General features: G+C 43.8%; 1 protein-coding gene across 3 annotated transcripts in view; it reads left to right on the top strand.

Moving 5' to 3' along the window:
* Window positions 1–16,484, top strand: part of IL13RA2 (interleukin 13 receptor subunit alpha 2) — a 40,308-nt gene extending 23,824 nt beyond the window's left edge. Inside the window, exons 6-10 of one of the 3 annotated variants that reach the window (XM_069065167.1) lie at window positions 499–683; window positions 4,281–4,423; window positions 6,121–6,265; window positions 13,966–14,084; window positions 15,937–16,484. In XM_069065167.1, coding sequence (XP_068921268.1) covers window positions 499–683; window positions 4,281–4,423; window positions 6,121–6,265; window positions 13,966–14,084; window positions 15,937–15,987 — 643 coding nt within the window. In that variant the 3' untranslated portion in view covers window positions 15,988–16,484. Of the gene's footprint in view, window positions 1–498; window positions 684–4,280; window positions 4,427–6,120; window positions 6,266–13,965; window positions 14,085–15,936 lie in introns of all 3 variants that reach the window. The other 2 variants (XM_069065166.1, XM_069065168.1) reach the window with 2 other exon arrangements.
* The last annotated feature ends 1,778 nt before the right edge of the window (window positions 16,485–18,262 follow it).

The raw sequence follows: 18,262 nt of genomic DNA, 5'->3' as shown, positions 1-18,262 counted from the left end.
TCTGCATTGCTGTTCATTCTGGGCACTCTCTCATCTGTCTGCTCCTCCTGATTGCGTCTTGCCCTGGCTGATTTTTAGTCTGGATATTTTAGAGTCCTTGCCTTCCTGAGGCCCCACAATCACCCCTGTATTTTTCAAATATATAATACATTCAATATAACTTTCTAACCTGTGCTGCTTGTACATGGTCTTTGGACTATCCTTCTGTGTGCTGTGCATTAAAAGAAATTGTTTTAATGGCCATCCTTTCTTCTTTTTTGACAATATCTTATCCCCCCATTTGAGTCCCTCAACCCCCCCAAAAATTGAGGGACAAAAGGTAAAACAAAGCCTTTACAACAAATATGCACGTTTAAATCAAGTAGACCTACACATGGGTCCTAGCCAAGATGAATGTCACCTTGACACTCCCATTCTGCTTCATCATTGGTCCTCTGTTCAAGGCTTGAATGTCTTGCTAAAGTCTCAGTCTGCCTTCCTTAACGTTTGCCCTTATAGGTATGAGGGCCTAGACCACGCTGTCCAGTGTGCCGACTACATAGAATCTAAAGGAAGACACGTTGGATGCCGGTTTCCAAGCGTGGAGCTTGCAGAGTATCAAGATTTCAACATCTGTGTCAATGGGTCTTCATTATCCCTTCCCTTGAGGGCCAGCTATTTTTCTTTTCAACTTCAGAATATAGGTAAAGACAACAAGCAATGGTTAAGCCTTCTGCATGTTTGAGGCGGGGCATTTCTGTTTCAGGTGTTCCCAATGGCCTTGGGATGCTCTCATGCTCTGCACAGAAGGGTTTTTTTTTTTAAAGCAATCAGGGTTAAGTAACTTGCTCAAGGTTACACAGCCAGGTGTTTCTGGGTGGGTGTTAAGTGTCTGAGCCTGGATTCAATCCCCAGGTTATCCTGACACTGAAGCAGGTGCTCTTACTCGCTGTGCTACCTGGCTGCCCCTAGAAGGGTTTTTAAAGTGAGAAATTACAGAATAGGCCCATACCTGAGGAGCTGAGGTGTATGGATGCTTGGCCCTGGTCGGCTCCCCTGGAAAGCAAAGCGATTTGGGAACCATTTTAATCTCCTAGTTTACCTGACTCTTAGCAATTAATCTGAATCCCTAGATTCTAGGTTAGGACCCGAGGCCCTAGAGAGAGCTTCTCCATTCCCTTGCAAGATGTTTTATTGATTTTTTACACGTTCTTATTTGCCTTTCCTACCTATCTGTTAAATCCTGCTTTGTGAACAAAGAAAAATGGTTAAGCAAGACAAAGTGAATCAGCCGCCTCATCACAGCCTATGCTTCTGGTCTGGTATCTCTGGCTTTCTGCCTCTCCCAGGAGCAGGGTCACACGTCCTCTTTAACTCTTCCTCATCACAGCCTCAACTCCTGATAGTCATCTGAAGAAGAACCTTGAGGAAAGTCTCACAGAAAGCATTCACCTGCTGTCTCCCCCCATCCCTCCTCCCATCTCAAAGGCCAACCTCAGGGGCCCTTGCATTCCAGGATCCAGTGTTTATTTGTGGACAGCCTTGCTTTCACTTTCTATGTGAGTGGCTTTAAGTTGCTGCTGCCTAGAGTTAAAACCAAATTTTGATTTTGTATCAGGTCTCATGGTTTTTATTGCTGTAGATCTGTGAGGAATGATTTCTTTTGTTATTGTCCAGATGAATGATTACGTTAGGTACTATCAATAAGGAATGGAATAATGCTTAATAGCTTATGTACTAGGGACATGAAACTACATTTAGTGTGGGACCTATTACAAGTTAGTTACCCATATTTGTTGTTGGGCATTTAGGTGGCTCAGAAGATAGAATGTAGGACATGGAGTCAAGAAGCCTCATCTTCCTGAGTTCAGATCTGACTCCAGACACTAAACAGCTTTGTGAACTTGGGCAAGTCACTTAACCTTGTTTGCCTGTTTCCTCATCTGTAAAATGAGCTAGAGAAAGAAATGGCAAATCACCATAGTATCTTTGCTGAGAAAACCCCAAATGGAGTCACAAAGTCAGATAAGACAGAACATCAATAAATCTTGGTCCATTTCCTCCCTCTTGGCCTCATTTTCTTCCTTTGTAAAATGAGGGTAGATGACCTCTAAGGTTCCATCTAGCTCTTATCTATGAACCCAGGACCTTTTGGTGAAACACTCCTGGGGTAGCTCTGTGCTTCTCTGCTTCTCCTTTCTGTGGAGGCATGGAGACAGGCCCTCTTGAATTGTTCTGGTTGTAAAATTTGTTGAAATAATACTTTATTTATTGAAGAACAATATCACCAAAATAATTACGGCCTTCAATTCAGTTCTTAAAAGATACAGATGGCTCTGGAGATAGAGAAACAAAATGGAAGACAGTACTTGTCCTCCAGGGGCTTACATTTTATCGTATGTATGTGGAAGGATCCAGTGCCTACCCAGATGACAAAGGAAGGAGACAAAGAGAGCACTAAACACTGGGAGGAATCAGGAAAGGCTTCTTGGAGGTGGTGTCTGAGTTGAGCTTTGAAGGAAGCAGAAAGGAAGGGAGAGCATTAGAGGCTCTGAGGACAGCTGAGTAGGAAATAGCAGATTCCAAAAAAGAAGGACCATTTCCAGCATCCATTAGAATGTGCAGCAATCATTGACTTCTTCATCAGTCCCTTAACCCAGGAGCCAGATGTTGGGGACCTCCTGCCCCAGATTATTGTTCAGTTTAAGTGGCCAAGGCTGATGGAATGACAGAAAATGGAGAGTGTGGGCAGCTGCCTAGTCAAGCCAGTTTTATAAATTCAAGAAAATCCAGGTTGAAAAATGGAAACTCTCTCCTGCCAAAGTGGGGAGAAGGTCTAGGGCTATTTGCTCTTTCCTTCCTATGTCCTGTCCCACGGGGTGTTGTATTTGTGTAGGTATGTTTGTGCATGTGCATGTCTGTGTTTGCATGTGTGTATGCATATGCCCTCACTCGAGCACTTTGTATACTCAGCCTCTGAGGCTGGGGGGGGGATTATGTCCCCCACAATCCCCCTCCAAATCCAGCAACAAATCTCTGACTTTCTCAGGGAATTAGTTTGTTGTGTTAGTGCTGGCCTGGGACGTCCCATTTAGTCAGATTCAGTGATTCCCTTAGTTTCCATTGACCTTTTATTTCCTTATTTGATCTCCCTCCATCCCAGCTCCTCTCCCCCACATTCAGTCACCAGAAAGAAGGCATCACATCAACAAATGAAATTCAACTCAGTTGAATTCAGAGAAACAGTTTGGACAGGAATTTTGTAGTCATGTTCAGGACTTCCCTAAAATTTTTCTTTCTGTTTTGGAAATTTAAGTTAATTTTTTTCACTTGACAAAAGTCTAATTTTTTCTTCCTCTCACCCCTCCAAATGAAAATAAAACCTTGAGCCCTTCTACAATATATATGGTCAAGAAATACAAATCTCTTCATCGGCCATGTCTTTCTGCACCTGTACGCCATCATTTCTCTCCTGTTTCATTGTGAGTCCTCCAAGGATGTTGGTCATTGCATTTACTAAAGTTCTCAAGTCTGAAAAGAGTCAATCAGTAAGGAGCCTCTGAGTTCCAGTCTTGCCTAGGAACAAGTCAGAGGCTGGCCATCATGGATAGTCCTGGGCCATGTGTGCTTGGTCTTTCCCACATGGAACCACCCTTGATGAAATACCACTCAAAGTTTCCACTCAGCTGCTCCCTTTGTCTGATTCTCCCCTGAGCAAGGAGAACCTTGTCTTGTTTGTGGAGTCTGGACAATGGCATCCTTGGCATACAAGGATGAGAATCATCCTGCCTATGTATGCAACCTTCTTCACCCCCACCCTGCCAGGGTAGCACTTATTTAATCTCATCCTCAGCAAAATGACTATAATCCATTTGTGCTTTTGGCCTAAAAATCTCATTACTGTAAAGATTACCTCGCTACACTTTAACTCATATGGCCAGGCCTACCAAATTCCAGTAGAGTCAGTAATACAGCAGTTGGGTAATCCTGGAATCCCAAATCTCCAGAAGCAAATAGGCACACTTTGGCCTGTTTTCTATGATGACCCAAGGGCCTATCTTAGAGTGTGACTAGCCTGTTTACATGGGGATGGTCACTAAAATGGAAGTTCCCAGTGTCCAGTGTGTCAGATTCAGCCTTCCAGCAAGGTAACCAAGGGTAGGCATCTCCCTTGCTACTCATTCAGGATCATTGGGGTTGGCATGGTGGTCCACCTGACAGAGTGCCCCTCCCTTATGACAGTGTGGCTACTTTTGGCCAGAAGCAGTCTGGGGGCTCATATATTCTCTTTTGCTTTTCAGTGAAACCTTCTCCCCCTGAACAGCTGAATCTGACTCAGAGGAAACCTGAAGAGCTTCTCCTGGAATGGAAGCCCCCTGAGGGGCCCATCCCCTCTCAGTGCTTGACATATGAAGTTCAGTTCCAAGAAGATGACGCTTCCTGGGTGGTATAAACGTGTTTGTTTTTGTCTGAGCCAGACCTTTGCTTTCACTGGTGTAAGGGATTGTCCTTGAGGACCTCCCCTTCCACTCGAATGCTGGTTGGGTTGGAGGCAGGGAGACATCAGTTGAGATGCCCAGGATCACCCAGTCCTGGGGCAGAGGGGGCCTATGAACTAGGTCTTGGCTCTGAGGTGGCATCTCCATCCACTCTGGCTTTGCTACGTCTCCTAAACTGCACTTGACTTGAATTTAAATGCTTCTTATTTAGGAGAAATAAGAGCCTGCTGCTTCCCTCCATTGATTATCTGCCTGTAGCTTGTTTGTACATAGGTGTATGTGTGCTGTCTCCCCATTAGCTTGTGTACACCCGGCACATAGTAGGTGCTTAATCAATGCTTTCTGACAGCGTTGGGGGGGAAGGGCTGGGGTAGAGACCCAGCTCAGCTCCAAGGACAGCAGCCTTTGCACCCAGCACTAATGCACTGTAGCTGCACTGGCTGGTGAATTGTGGTTGGTGCTGTCTCTGGAGTCTGAGGCACGGGAGTCCAATCCTGCTTTGACAGTTACTGTTTGTGTGATCTTGGGCAAGTCACTTGACCACTCTGTACCTCACTTTCCTCACCTGTAAAATTAAGGGGTTGGACGAGATGGTCTCTGCTCCACCTTTTGGCTCCACACCTATGATCTCATATATACATGTGTAAATAACAGTTAGACATAAATTTCTTTTTTCTCCCTAAACTGGTACCGGAGTTGTTGTTGAGTTATTTCAGTCATGTCTGACTCTTCATGACCCCATTTGGGGTCTTCTTGGCAAAGATCCTGGAGTGGCTTGCTATTTCCTTCTCCACTTCATTTTACAGGTAAGGAAACTGAGGCAAACAGGGTGAAGTGACTTGCCCAGGGTCACACAGCTAGTAATTATCTACTACCTGTTTGAATTCCTATCTTAAGCCACATTGGTGTCCATTTTATGATCAGAATAAGGAATAAATGGGAGTCATTGCTCCAATCTAATCCCACCATTGTGCAGATGGGGAAACTGAGACTCAGAGAAGGGAAGACACTTGTCTAAGATACAGTCATTAATTAACACAAGAGCTGTGTCTGTCTCCTGACTCCCGTCCTACCCCTATCCTTCCTTCTACTGCATCATGGTAGCAGCTGTGTAGTGTTAGGAAAAGGTGTTATTTGGGGTGAGACTGGTCTCTGACTCTTAGAAATACAAACGAAGGCCACAGGCCCACAAGCAGTGTCCCCTTTGTAGAAGAACCCACAGACTGAGATTTCACTTGTAAACACAGAAGGAAGTAAGTCGTTTTGTCCCTCAGCTGGGATGATCCCTGAGCTCTGTGTACAAATCAAAAGGCAAATGTCTCCTGTGCCCATTGAATTCAAATTGTCAACTGCATGGGATTCCAGATACTTGACCATAGAACTGCCATTTGGATCTTGGAGATTTAGGTCATTTCCATTAATGACTGTATTACACATACAATGACTGTCTTCTTTTTTTCCCCTCAACAAACATTCTTACATGATTACATACCAATACTTATTCTGGGGTAGCTGTGATCATAATTTATACAGCTATTGGAGATATTCATTTCGTGGTTCCCAGTTAGGTTTGCCAGAGCTAGCCAGTGACACATCCATGGAAGATTCCTGTAGTGAGGTCTGTGATTTTCTTGCCTTTCAGTCCAGATCAACAGAAAAAGAAGTGATCACCCTGCAAAAGTCCAATGCAAGCAGAAGATTCTGCGTCTGGGTCAGAGACAAAGTGAATATTTACTGTGCCATTGAAGGGTTTTGGAGTGAGTGGAGCTCCCAGCAGTGCTTAGACGGTAGGAGATCAGGGAGAATAATGGAAAAATCACTGGGGAATTACGTCAGTCCATTTATTGACTGATTGATTGATTGCCAGATCATGGAATGAAGAGGATATTTTGCTAATTGTCCTAAACCAAGGAAGCAAATTAATTTATCAACCAAGCAAATCTTTATTGGGGACCTATCATGTGCCTAACATTGTGTCTAGGCCCTGCTCATACTAGTATTGGCAACTAGAAGCCTTTATTTGAACTTAATCTTCTTAGTTCATTCCATTCACGACTATATTTCAAGGTTGACATAATGTGTATGAATTTCATGAGTTGATTGTACATGTATTGATAATTTCCTCATTATTTTCACGTGTGTCCCATCAGGTACTTCCTTTGGAGTAGACTGGAATTGACCATAGTCTTGAAAGCTGCTCTAGCAGAGGACTGATTTTGGGAGGTTATCCCTAAGCCTCAAATGTTTGTAGTATAGCCCCAGGACAGGCCATCCCTGCTGAGTTTGGGGAGACTGTTCTCCTGCCTAGATGCAGTGATGATTCTTTTTTGGTCCTAGTAAGTCTCAAAGACCATCTCCTAAATCCTAGAGGGGATGTGATTAGGCATGGAGGATTTACCCTTACTTTGCCAGAATTGGAGATCTCAGAAGAAAGCAAGTCAAATGTTTGAATTGCCCAAATTGGTAATGAATTTGTATGTGTGTGTGAATGTGTGTGTATGTCTGTCTTGCCAGACTTCTCGATGAAAAGAGCTGATCATTTTGGATTGAATAAAGGAGATATATGAAGACATCAAAGGCCTTGAGAAGGCTGAATTTGAACACATGTCTAGAGTACAGCTAAGTGTCAGCTAGACTGTTTCCTTTAAATGCAGGAAGGCAGTGAAAGTCAGATTTGTGGGACTAACACAGTTAGAATGGTCAGTGCTGGTTTTCCCAAAGATGTCACTAGGGCCAGGGTTCACCTTGAACTCTCAGACTTTAATCTATTTACTCCTGTCCTGGTTGGATGTGACTGTTGGGGTGGGAGTTGGGGAAAAACCCATGGTATTTTTTTAATGACTGTCCTCTGGGGTCAAGTGAAGACACAGAGAAGACAGGTGCTTCATCAACTTTGCTGTGATGAATATAGCTGTCAAAGCTTGCAACTGAGTTTAAAATGAATCCATTTAAGTCCATGCCCATAGCTGCCAACCTATCACTGACTTTTGTTTGTAGAATAAAAATATTTTATCTTATATCCTGTGAAGATAAATGTTGGAACTTTCAGAACTAAAGAGAGGAATATTTATCCTCTTCCTCTGGAAATTTCAAACTATGTTTTTTTGGGGGTGGAGGGAGAGGTGGGACTGTTTGAGTACATTTCATTCTGGATCTACAAGAAGTCGGGCTGTAGATAGACACTAGCTCAAAATGACTTACAAGCATCTGGAAAATGAAAAGAGTTGTGTGGCTAATTAGAAACAGTTAAAGAATAAAAAGCCAATGTAAGACATGGCCATGGGCTAGGCCATGACACTTCCAAGATGTCAGAATTCCATTGTTTTATCACTTTGCTGCTCTCTCAATGGTAATGGACCTTGGCCTACTATACTTGATGTTTTTCTGTTGGGTTTTCCCTGAACTTTACAAGTCACAAAACCAGGAAGCTCCATGGAACTGGTGCTTTGAGAGAAATCCCTTGGGCTTCCCAGGCTCAATTTGCATCATTAGCCTGGGGCTAGATGCTTTTAACTTTGGTCCCAGAGCTTGTGGGGAGAGAGAGTTATCTCATCCTGTTACCATTTTTATTGGTTAATTTATAGTCTATGTGATCAAGGCTGTTGAAAGCTGGACTTCTCCTTGGAGCCCAGTGCTCCCTGGTAACTGTAGGGAGTTTGGGAGCCGGGACAAAAAGGAATGGTTCTCCACTGAACTTCCAGCCCTTGGTCCTTAGTGCTTTATCAGTGAGGCTTTATAAAGCTGCCATTAGTCTCAGGCATTTGTACATCGCTTTTATTTTTGCATGTTCCTCCCCTACATCATAAATCTGCCCCTATAACAAAGAATAGCAAAAAAGAAGAGCGCAGATCATCAAACCAACCACAAGGTCAGTGCATTCTGATGGCGCACACATTCTGATCGTTCTAATCGTGTGCGCATTCTGATCGTTCTAATCATGTGTCCATTCTGATGGTTCGTGCCCTGTTTCCCATCCAGAGTTCCCCACTTCTGCAGACAAGGGCGAGGTGCAGTTTTTCTTTTCTTCTCTGAGGCCCAGCTTGGTCTTCGTAATGGCATCGTGTTCAGTTTGGGTTGATTTTCTCTTCATTTCCTTGGTTGGAGTCGTGTATCTTATTTTCTTGATTCTGCTCTCCTTGTTCTGCATTAATTCATGTAACTTTTCCTGTGCATCTCTATTCATCTTTTATTTGAGGTTAGCCATGTTCCATCATATGTACATACACAATTTCTTTAGCCACTCCCCAATTGATGGCCATCTGCTTTGCTTCCGTTTCTTGAGCACAATTCTTATAGGAACTTCCATTAGAATTAGGAAGGAGCAATTTTTTGTCTTTTAAAAAATAAATAATATTGCTGCTTAAGGGTTGGCCTCACGCAGGGACTTAGGCCCATCCCCCAAAGAATCTATTAGAATGCACATCCATGTTGGGATGAGGGGCCTCTTAAATCATTATGAGTAACTGTTACTAGTAGTAGTAATAGTAGTACCCCAACAGTAGAACTAGTAGTAGTTGGTCCTTAGCACATTAAAGTATGCAAAGCAGTGTATTTGTGATCTCCTTTGAATCTCTTAGCTACTCTGGGACAGAGGTATTATAGGTATTATTGTCCCTATTTTACAGATGAGGAACCTGAAGCAGGGAGAGGTAGAGTGACAGACCCAGGGTCACACAGCTAGGCTTTGGCAGGGGTGGAATTTGAACTAGGATCCTCCTAACGCCGAGGCCAGCATTACAGCCACTGCATAATCCTACCATGTTTCCCCGATAATAAGACCTATCCCGAAAATAAGCCCTCCCTTTACTGTGTAAGATTCCTCTAAAATAAGCCCTCCCCCGAAAATAAGCCCTATTGAGATTGCTACTGTAGTGAAGGTGATCCCCTGCGCTACACGCTACATTACAGTACCCTCTGTATGCACCGTCCCCCCCTCCCCCCCTCCCCGGTAAAACGCACGCCGCGCTCCGAGCTGCATCCAATCAGAGCTGCAGCAGTGAGCGTGTCATCCTGTTCTTTATTGAATTCATTATTGAATAAAGGTACATTTTTTTGTTCACATTTACCTGTTTATTAAAATTGCTGTCAATGTTCATTAAAATAAGCCCTCCCCTGAAAATAAGCCCTCTGGTGTTTTTCTGTCCAAAAAAATAATAAGACAGTGTCTTATTATCAGGGAAACACGGTATGTCTCATGATCATGATTTATTTATTCTCTACCAGAGAACAGGAATGTGCTGGAATTTAGACAGGCAAGCTTTTGATGGGGGTGGGAGGAGGTAAGCTGGGGAGGGAGCAAGGAAAGGGAAAGTTGGAATAAGGAGAGTGCTATTCAGTCTAATTGAGCCTGGAGGTGCTCTTTCTTTTTCTTTGTTTTAAAGTAAGTTTTGGTCTGTATTCAGACATCATCAGTTCTTTCTCTGGGGATAGACAGCACCTTTCATCATAATTCCTTCACAGTTGTGCTGGATCGTTGTATTGCTGAGAAGAGCTAAGTCTTTCACAGCTAATCATCTTACAATGAGCTGTTACTTTGTATAGGCACATTTCAATTTGCACCAGCCCATGCAAGGCTTTCCAGGATTTTCTAAGAGCATTCTGGTCATCATTTCTTATAGTACTATAGTATTCCATCATAATCATATACCACAACTTGTTCAGTCATTCCCCAATTGATGGGCAGCTCCTTAACCTCTAATTCTTTACCCCCGGAAAAGAGCTGCTGTACATGTTTTTATACACATAGCTCCTTTTCCTTTTTTAAAAAATCTCTTTGGGACACAGACCTGGTAACGGTTTTGCTAGGTCAAAGGGTATGCAAGGTTTTATATCCCTTTAGGCATAGTTCCAAATTGCTCTACAGAATGGTTGAATCAATTCACAACCTGGAGGTGCTCTTTCAAGGGTTGGGCATAGATTTGGGAATTGAGAGTGATTATAATGAACTTGACCTGCTTCATATTTTCTTTTTTTTCAGTTTCTCTCTCAGTTTTTTTTTTCTAATTTTCAAATTCTTTATTAACTTCCGATTTACATCATTCATTTCCACCAGATTTTGAGGTGCAAATTTTCTCCCCTTTTTTCCCCTACCCACCTCCCCAAAATAGCAGTCCCATAGGATATCCCCTCCTCCAATCTGCTCTCTCCCATATTTTCTCCCATATCCCTTTCGACTTTTCCAGTGGATCTCTATGCCCCAGTGCCTGTATATCTTATTTCCCAATTACATGTAAAATAGTATTAATAATAGTATACACACATATATTTAAATATTTGATTTTAAAACTTTGAATTCCAGATTCATGCCCTTCCTCCCTTGTCACCCACCCTTACTGGGAAGATAAGCAGTTCAGTATAGGATGTACATGTGTGGCTAATGCAAAACAATAACATAGTAGATATATTGTAAAAGACTAACTATATTTCCCTCCCTCCTATACCACCTCCCACTTGTTCTATTCTCTACTTTGATCCCTTCCCTTTTCAAAAGTGGGTGCTTCCAACTTCCCTCCCCCCCAGCCTGCCCTCCCTTCCATCATTCCCCCTCTCATCCCCTTCCCGCCCCTACTCTCCTGGAGGGTGAGGTACCCTATTTAGTGCCATTCCCTCCTCAAGAAAAATTCAATGGGAATAAGGTTGACCCATTCCTGTTTGCCCTCCTATTCTTCCCCTCCATTGTAACCATTTTCCCTTGCCTCTTCTATATGAGATAGTTTACCCCCATTCTGTCTCTCCCCATCTCTTCTCATTATATTCCTCTCTCACCTCTTAATTTCACCTTTTAAGTATCATCCCTTCCTGTTAAATTGGTCCTGTGCCCTCTATCTACGTATACCTGTAAACATGTATACACATATTCACATATGTATTCATATGCCCATATACCCTCATATATATGCATACATATATACATACATACATATATATATATATTTATATTCCCTTCAACTACTGAGAAAAGTTTCATAAGTTACAATTATTGTTTTTCCATGTAGGAATGTTAATAGTTCAACTTTGATAAGTTCCTTATGATTTCTTTTCCCTGTTTACCTTCTCATGCTTCTCTTGCTTCTTGTATCTGAATGTCAAATTTTCTATTCAACTCTGGGCTTTTCAGCAAGAATGCTTGAAAGTCCTCTATTCCACTGAATGACCATATTTTCCCCTGAAACATGATACTCTGTTTTGCTGGGTAGGTGACTCTTGGTTTTAATCCCAGCTCCTTTGACCTCCGGAATATCATATTCCAAGCCCTTCGATCCCTCAGTGTAGAAGCTGCCAGATCCTGGGTTATCCTGATTGTGTTTCCACAATATTAAAATTGTTTCTTGCTGGCTGCTTGTAATATTCTCTCCTTAATCTGGGAATTGCAGAACCTGGCTTTAACATTCCTAGGAGTTTTCTTTTTGGGATCTTTTTCAGGAGGCGATTGGTGGATTCTTTCAATTTCTATTTTGCCCTCTGGTTCTAAAACATCAGGGCAGTTTTATTTGAGAACTTCTTGGAGGATGATTTCTAGGTTCTTTCTTTGATCATGGCTTTCCGGTAGTCCAATAATTTTAAAATTACTTCTCCTGGATCTATTTGCCAGGTCAGTGGTTTTTCCCATGAGGTATTTCACTTTGCCTTCTATTCTTTCATTTGTTTGGATCTGTTTAACAGCATCTTGATTTCTCATAAAGTCATTAGCTTCCATTTGCTCCACTCTAATTCTGAAGCAATTATTCTCCTCATTGAGCTTTTGAGATTCTTTTTCCATCTGGCAAATTCGACTTTTTAAGGCATTCTTCTCCTCATTGACTTTTTGGGCCTCTTTTGCCATTTGAGTCAGTCTATTTTTTAAGGTGTTATTTTCCTCAGTCAGGCTGTTGACTCTCATTTCATAATTTTCTTGCATTGTTCTCATTTCTCTTCTCAATTTTTCCTCCACTTCTCTTATCTTCTTCTTAAGGTCCTCTATGGCCTGTAACCAGCTCATATTTTCCTTTGAAGCTTTTGGTGCAGGAGTTCTGACTTCACTATCTTCCTCCTGTTCCATGCTTTGCTCCTTTTTGTCCCCCAAATAGGAGTGTAATATTGTAATCTTCTGTCTGCTTTGTTTCCTTTGCCTGGTCATATCACCCCTCACTCACTTGACCCATGGGTTTTTTGCCACAGTAGGACTCTGCTACCAGACAGGAGAGTTTTCGTCCCAATTGCTGGGGTTTTCTCAGCTGTTGGAGGTATTAGTTGGGTGCCCTCTCTGAGGTCTCCGCAAACTCTGGCAAGCTGGTCACACACCCCAGGATCTCCACCCTAGACTGCAATCCAGATCCAAGAAGGTTAAAGCAAGAGTGATTACCCCTCAGACTGGTGCTTGGTCCCCCTACACTCTGTAGGCCAGGAGCTGAAGCTGCCACGTGGTGCTGGCTGGCTGTGTCAGGGTCTTATCGGCTTCTTCCCCTGGGCAAATGCCACGCACTCCCACTTACTGGGTCCCAAAGTCCAGACTGCACTGACCTCTCACTTTGTCCTCCACATCTATGTGTTGATAAATCTAGAAATGGCCACAGGTGCTGCTGATCTGGAGTCCCTCTGGCCGGTGGCTGGTCAGGCCTGCCCTGTGGTAAAGTCCTCGGGGTGGGGCTGGGCTCCTGCTCCCAGGGCTCTGTGGTGGTTAATACCTGCTGGCCTGCCAGGCTGTCCTCATCGGGAGGTTAGCTTCTCTGTGTCATTTTGTGGGTTCTGCAGCTCCAAAGTTTGTTTAGAGTCCCCTTTTTACATGGATTGGGGAAGGTGGAAGCTGGATCAGCGGGGAGGTCCTGCTTCTACTCTGCCATCTTGACTCCCTCCTGCTTCATAATTTCTTGAGGACCAAGGCCATTCTTATTACTACCCATGCCATTAAAACCTCAGATTTCCCTGTAATTGCTAAACCATGGCGACCTTGAAATGTTGTTACCTTGGACAGCCTTGCCCTCTAGTTCACAAAAGAATTCTGAGCTAATGCGAGCATCTGACTTGCTTTCTCTTATTTATGGAGTTTAAGAGTAACACTGAACCTATTTGTCCAGTGTCAGTGGGGCTGGTGTTTTATTGTTTTGAGATGATTACATGAAGTCACAAGTTCAACTTCTAAAAAATTGAAACCAAGCCAGAGAATCAGTAACCAGGGGAAGCAAAGGATGTTGGGAGAATTATATTTGGGGTGATTTTTTTTCCAAATGAAATGAACAGATGATGCTGTTTCAGTTCAGCAAACTGCATGGTCCAAGTAGCAAGGCCTTGGCCCAAAGGAATGATGAAACACCATGTAGGTATCTAACTACATGTAGCCTGCTCTCAGTTTTCTGCTCCGATGCTTTTAGCTGTATCCTTGTGAATATGGAAGATGATTGGCACGTGGGGCCATGCTCCCATCTTAGCCCTGCCCTACCTTATTAATATTTGAGAGTTTCTCTAAACTAAGCCCAACCTCTAATCCTTGTTTGTGATTTTCATTCCTTAGAGCAAGAAGAGGATGACAGCTGGCTTCCCTTTATCATCATCCCAGTCACTTTAGTCTTGCTAAAGGCCATCCTTGTAGCTTTGCTGTTTGTACAAAAACAGAGAGGCTATCTGAAGCAGGTAAGTTTGGGGAGATGTTCTTTCGTCGGAGCCAGAATAAATAAAACCCCTGACAGCAGTGCCATTCTCCTCCCATGCCTTGGGAACTGTGCCGCCCCTTACAATGGAGTCATTTTTGAAGCTCCCTCCCCAGTAAGAATAAGAAGTGTCCTGGGTCATGTTTATCCAAGTAATCTCATCATTTTGCTTATAACTCATGAGAAACTATTCATTCTTAGCTTCCAGGAAGAGCTTCAAAGTAATGAGTGGGTAACAGGAGTGTGAGAATAGAAAAGGTTGACATACCCTGGAATACCATAAGGGTGAGATGAACAATGAATCACTGCCTACTACATGGCAGATCTTATGAGGAAGATGAAGACAAAAAAGGCAAACCCTGCCCTCAGAGAACTCATGATCTCCTTGGAGAGGCAAGGCTTAGATTAAAGAGCTCACAGGATGGAAGAATGAAAGGGACTTCCCAGGATCCCAAGTCTATCCTGTGCCCAAAGAGGAAACTCCTTTCCAACATTTGTTTGAAACCCTCCAGGGAGGGAGATGCTTTGTCCTCCTGGGGCCACCCATCCCATTCTGGGATAGCTCTCTTCCCAAGTTTGTTTCTCCAACTTTACCCATCATTCCTAATTCTGCTCTGGAGCCAATCAGAACAAATTTAGTCTCCCTTTTTGTATGACAGCCCTTCAGATACTTGAGGGTAACTATCTTGTACACATCTTTCCACTCCACTGGTTTTCTCTTTTCTTGGTTAAATGGCACCTGGGCCTTCTACAGATCCTGGTGAAGTTCCTCTGGATACTGTATCAGGATAACCTCCTTAGAGAGCCCAGTTCAGGTACTACCTTCTGCCTGACCCCATCCTCCCCATCACTGGTGCCCTCTCCCCTCATGGGAGCTCTTGGAGGGCAGAGGCTTTTTTGTTTTCACCTTTTTCCCCCAGTACTTAGCCTTACACATAGTTGGGGCTTAGTATAACATTTGCTAAATTGACTAGAGCTGCACTCATGACTTCAGATGTGACCTACCGGTGCAGAGAACTTCCCATTACCTGATCTAATGGCGTGAGTGCTTGAAGAGCTGAGGAAGGACGGCTCACAGTCAGGAGGCTTAAGAGAGATTTGAATACAAACAAGAATGACCTAGGCCATTACAGAAGCCGAAAGAGCACAAGTAGAGTTTAGATTTGCTGTCACTCTTTGCAAGGTTGGAAACTTCTAGGTCATTGAGTGTGATCTTTGACTGAGTCCAAGTTTTTTTTTTTTTTTGAGGGAGGGAGGTGAGGCAATTGGGGTTAAGTGATTTGCCCAAGGTCACACAGCTAGTAAGGCAAGTGTCTGAGGCTGGATTTGAACTCCAGGGCCAGTGCTCTATTCACTGCACCATATAGCTGCCCCATAACTCCAAGTCTTACAGAACAAATCCTTTTAATTAAGGGGATTTGTTCTGTCAAGCTTGGATTCAGTCAAAGGGCTGCGATTGAGGACCTAGAGGGCCACATGTGGCCTTGAGGCTGTAGGTTCCCCAGCCCTGATTAATCTGACCAGTGTGATGAGTGTTTTCCTCTGGGTCTTTTTACCTTCCATGGATCACAGTGAAATTCTTGGCTTGTTTATCAGTTCCTTGCTATTATTACAAGACTCTCCCATCCTCTTTTCTGAGTGCACACTTCCCACCTCTGCCCCCTCTTCATGAAATACCCTCCCACATATGCATAGATTTGTATAATCTCTATATAAACACATAGATATATACTCCTTCCTTCCCTTTTTGTGCCCACCATCACTGGCAATGTGCAAATAATGTTCTGTCCTTATTCTGTGTCTCCATTGCTAAAGGAAACTCTTTGCAATTTCAGTTCCTTGGCAAAAAGGAAGTCCATTTCTACGAAGAGGCAGTCTGCTGCTAAGCTGTCTTCCTTCCAGTCAGTCGTCCAGCTGATTGCCCCCTTCATAGCAGGAAGAGAGATTAAACCTGATTTGTTAAGCACTCTGAGGAGTCTTCTGGCATCCTGTTTCCCTTGGGATCACCTCTGAGAGCAGCCACAGCGTATTTCAAATGACTTTAGATCGCAGACACACACACACACACACACACACACACACACACACACACACCCTTGTATACACATACATATATGTACATTTGGAAAGGTTTGCGTATAGAAGAAAAACTCACTGTGTGTTATAAACTTTCTGGTTCCTACTAATAGATCTGCTTCTCCTGAATCTTTAATGTTGCACAATAGAAAGGCCAGGGACAAGTCTGTTTGGATTTTTAAATGATCTGTTCTCAAAAATATGTGATTTCCTAACTTGTGCAAAGCTGAGCCACAGACTTTGCCAAATCCTAATGAGTTTCAAGTTCGTTAAAACTTGCCCTTTAGGTTAGTTCCTGGACTGTGAATCACATTGTTTGGATGAAACTGTAGCTGCAGGCGTGATGGAGTGACAAGGCAATTATTTAAGACGCACTTAACCGTTCTTCAGATCCTGGTGTCTCAGGACAGGGATAAGTATTTGTGTATGAGTGGGGGGGGGTGGAGGAAATGGAAAAGATGAGGTGACACAGAAGCCAGCTTTGGGAACTTAGAAGAATCCACTTACTCTGCAAAGAAAGCTGAGCAGTTTCCTATGCTTCCTGGAACCTCTTTCCATGTTCAGATTGGGTGAGAAAGACAACTGGAGTCAGAAGGAGTTCAATGGAAATTATCGAGGCAGTAATAAAGACAGCAGTCCCACGGAAGAAGATCCAGTCATTCACAGCTGGCCACTTCCCAAGTTATGGATGATGACAGTCCCATGGGGGATGGGGAGGGGGCAGGGGAGCTCTGAGAGTTGCTCAGATCCGTATGGCTGGGGTAGGATTTGGGACAGGAGGGTTGACAGGTGGAAAGAATCCATAAGATGCAGTTGTAAACAAAGTCCCACCAGCAACACTGTGCCTTCTTCCAAGGGAGATCCCATCCAGCAGTGGGACCTTGTGTCCCTAGGCTCCTTAGTCATCTCTTCTTGGAAGCGTCCATGCAGTGGACCTGCAAAAGAGGATATGGCCCCAGCCAATCTAGCTGGTGACAAAACTCATGGCAAGAATGATGAGAATGGACAATTTTATAGCACTTTGAACTTTCTAGAGTGCATTACATACATGATCTCATTTGCTCTGCTCAATACCTCTGTGAGGGCCATTGTATAGGTTGGCTTTGCTTTGGTCTGGAGCTGTCATTCCTAGCACTTTTAGGTCTCAGAGGGAGACTTGGCCACAGGTGGCACTTTAGCCTAGGAATCCAATGTAGGTAGGCAACTAGCATTTCTGAAGGGCCTACTATGTGACTGGCCCTGTAGTAAATGAAGGGGACACAAAGAAAGCCCGAAAATGCAGACCCTACCTTCACAGCCTCCAAACACTCTGGTCCCAACAGGATATGGAGCAGAGGGAGGCCGCCAGCAGGAGGGGGCCAGGGAAGGCTCTGGGGAGGAGACCTAAAGGAAGGCAGGGATGGAGCCAGGAGCTCTCCACCTCACCACAGGCCTTAGAAAGCTCAGGAGGAGAATGTGGACAAGAGGGGTGATTCAACTTAGCACACTGGGCCTCAGGAGCAGAAGGTGGAACAAGGGAGTCAGATTTAGGTTTATTGTGAGTAAAAACCTCAAATGAGAGTGATCAGGAGATAGCTGGGCTCAAAGCCCAGGCTGGATGCCCGTGTGTTGGGACAGTCAGAGACTTCAGGACATTGGGAAAGTCCCTTCCCCTCTTGGGGCCCCACTTTCCTCATCTGTAAAGGGAGGACTAGATGCCGCTCTCTGAACAGAGATGAGGAGAAAGGAAAGGGCAAATTTTCAGCTAAGGAGATGAGCATGAGGACTCTCCACAATTTCATCAGTGTGGGTGCTGCCTCCACTCCCAACCTTCCTGCACAGCCCTGGGCAAATCTCAGGTGTGCTTCAAAAAGCTGGTTACATATTGGGGCAAAAGAGGGTATTAAAATGATGGACAATGGCCTTCTGCTAAGGGGCACAGTGGATAGAGTGCCAGGCTTTGAGTCAGGAAGACCTGAGTTCAAATTCAGTCTCAGACACTTATTAGCTGTGTGACTCTAGGCATGTCACTTAATCCTGTTATCCTCAGTTTCCTAATATGTAAAAGAGAATAATAATATCACTTACCTTACAGGGTTATTGTGA

Source organism: Petaurus breviceps, unplaced genomic scaffold, assembly GCF_028583685.1.
Source record: "Petaurus breviceps papuanus isolate PSGF00001 unplaced genomic scaffold, PetGlider_PUasm1.0 90681, whole genome shotgun sequence".
Classification (NCBI taxonomy): domain Eukaryota; kingdom Metazoa; phylum Chordata; class Mammalia; order Diprotodontia; family Petauridae; genus Petaurus; species Petaurus breviceps.
Note: the sequence above shows the minus strand (reverse complement) of the source record. Positions and strands in the feature narration are given on the sequence as shown.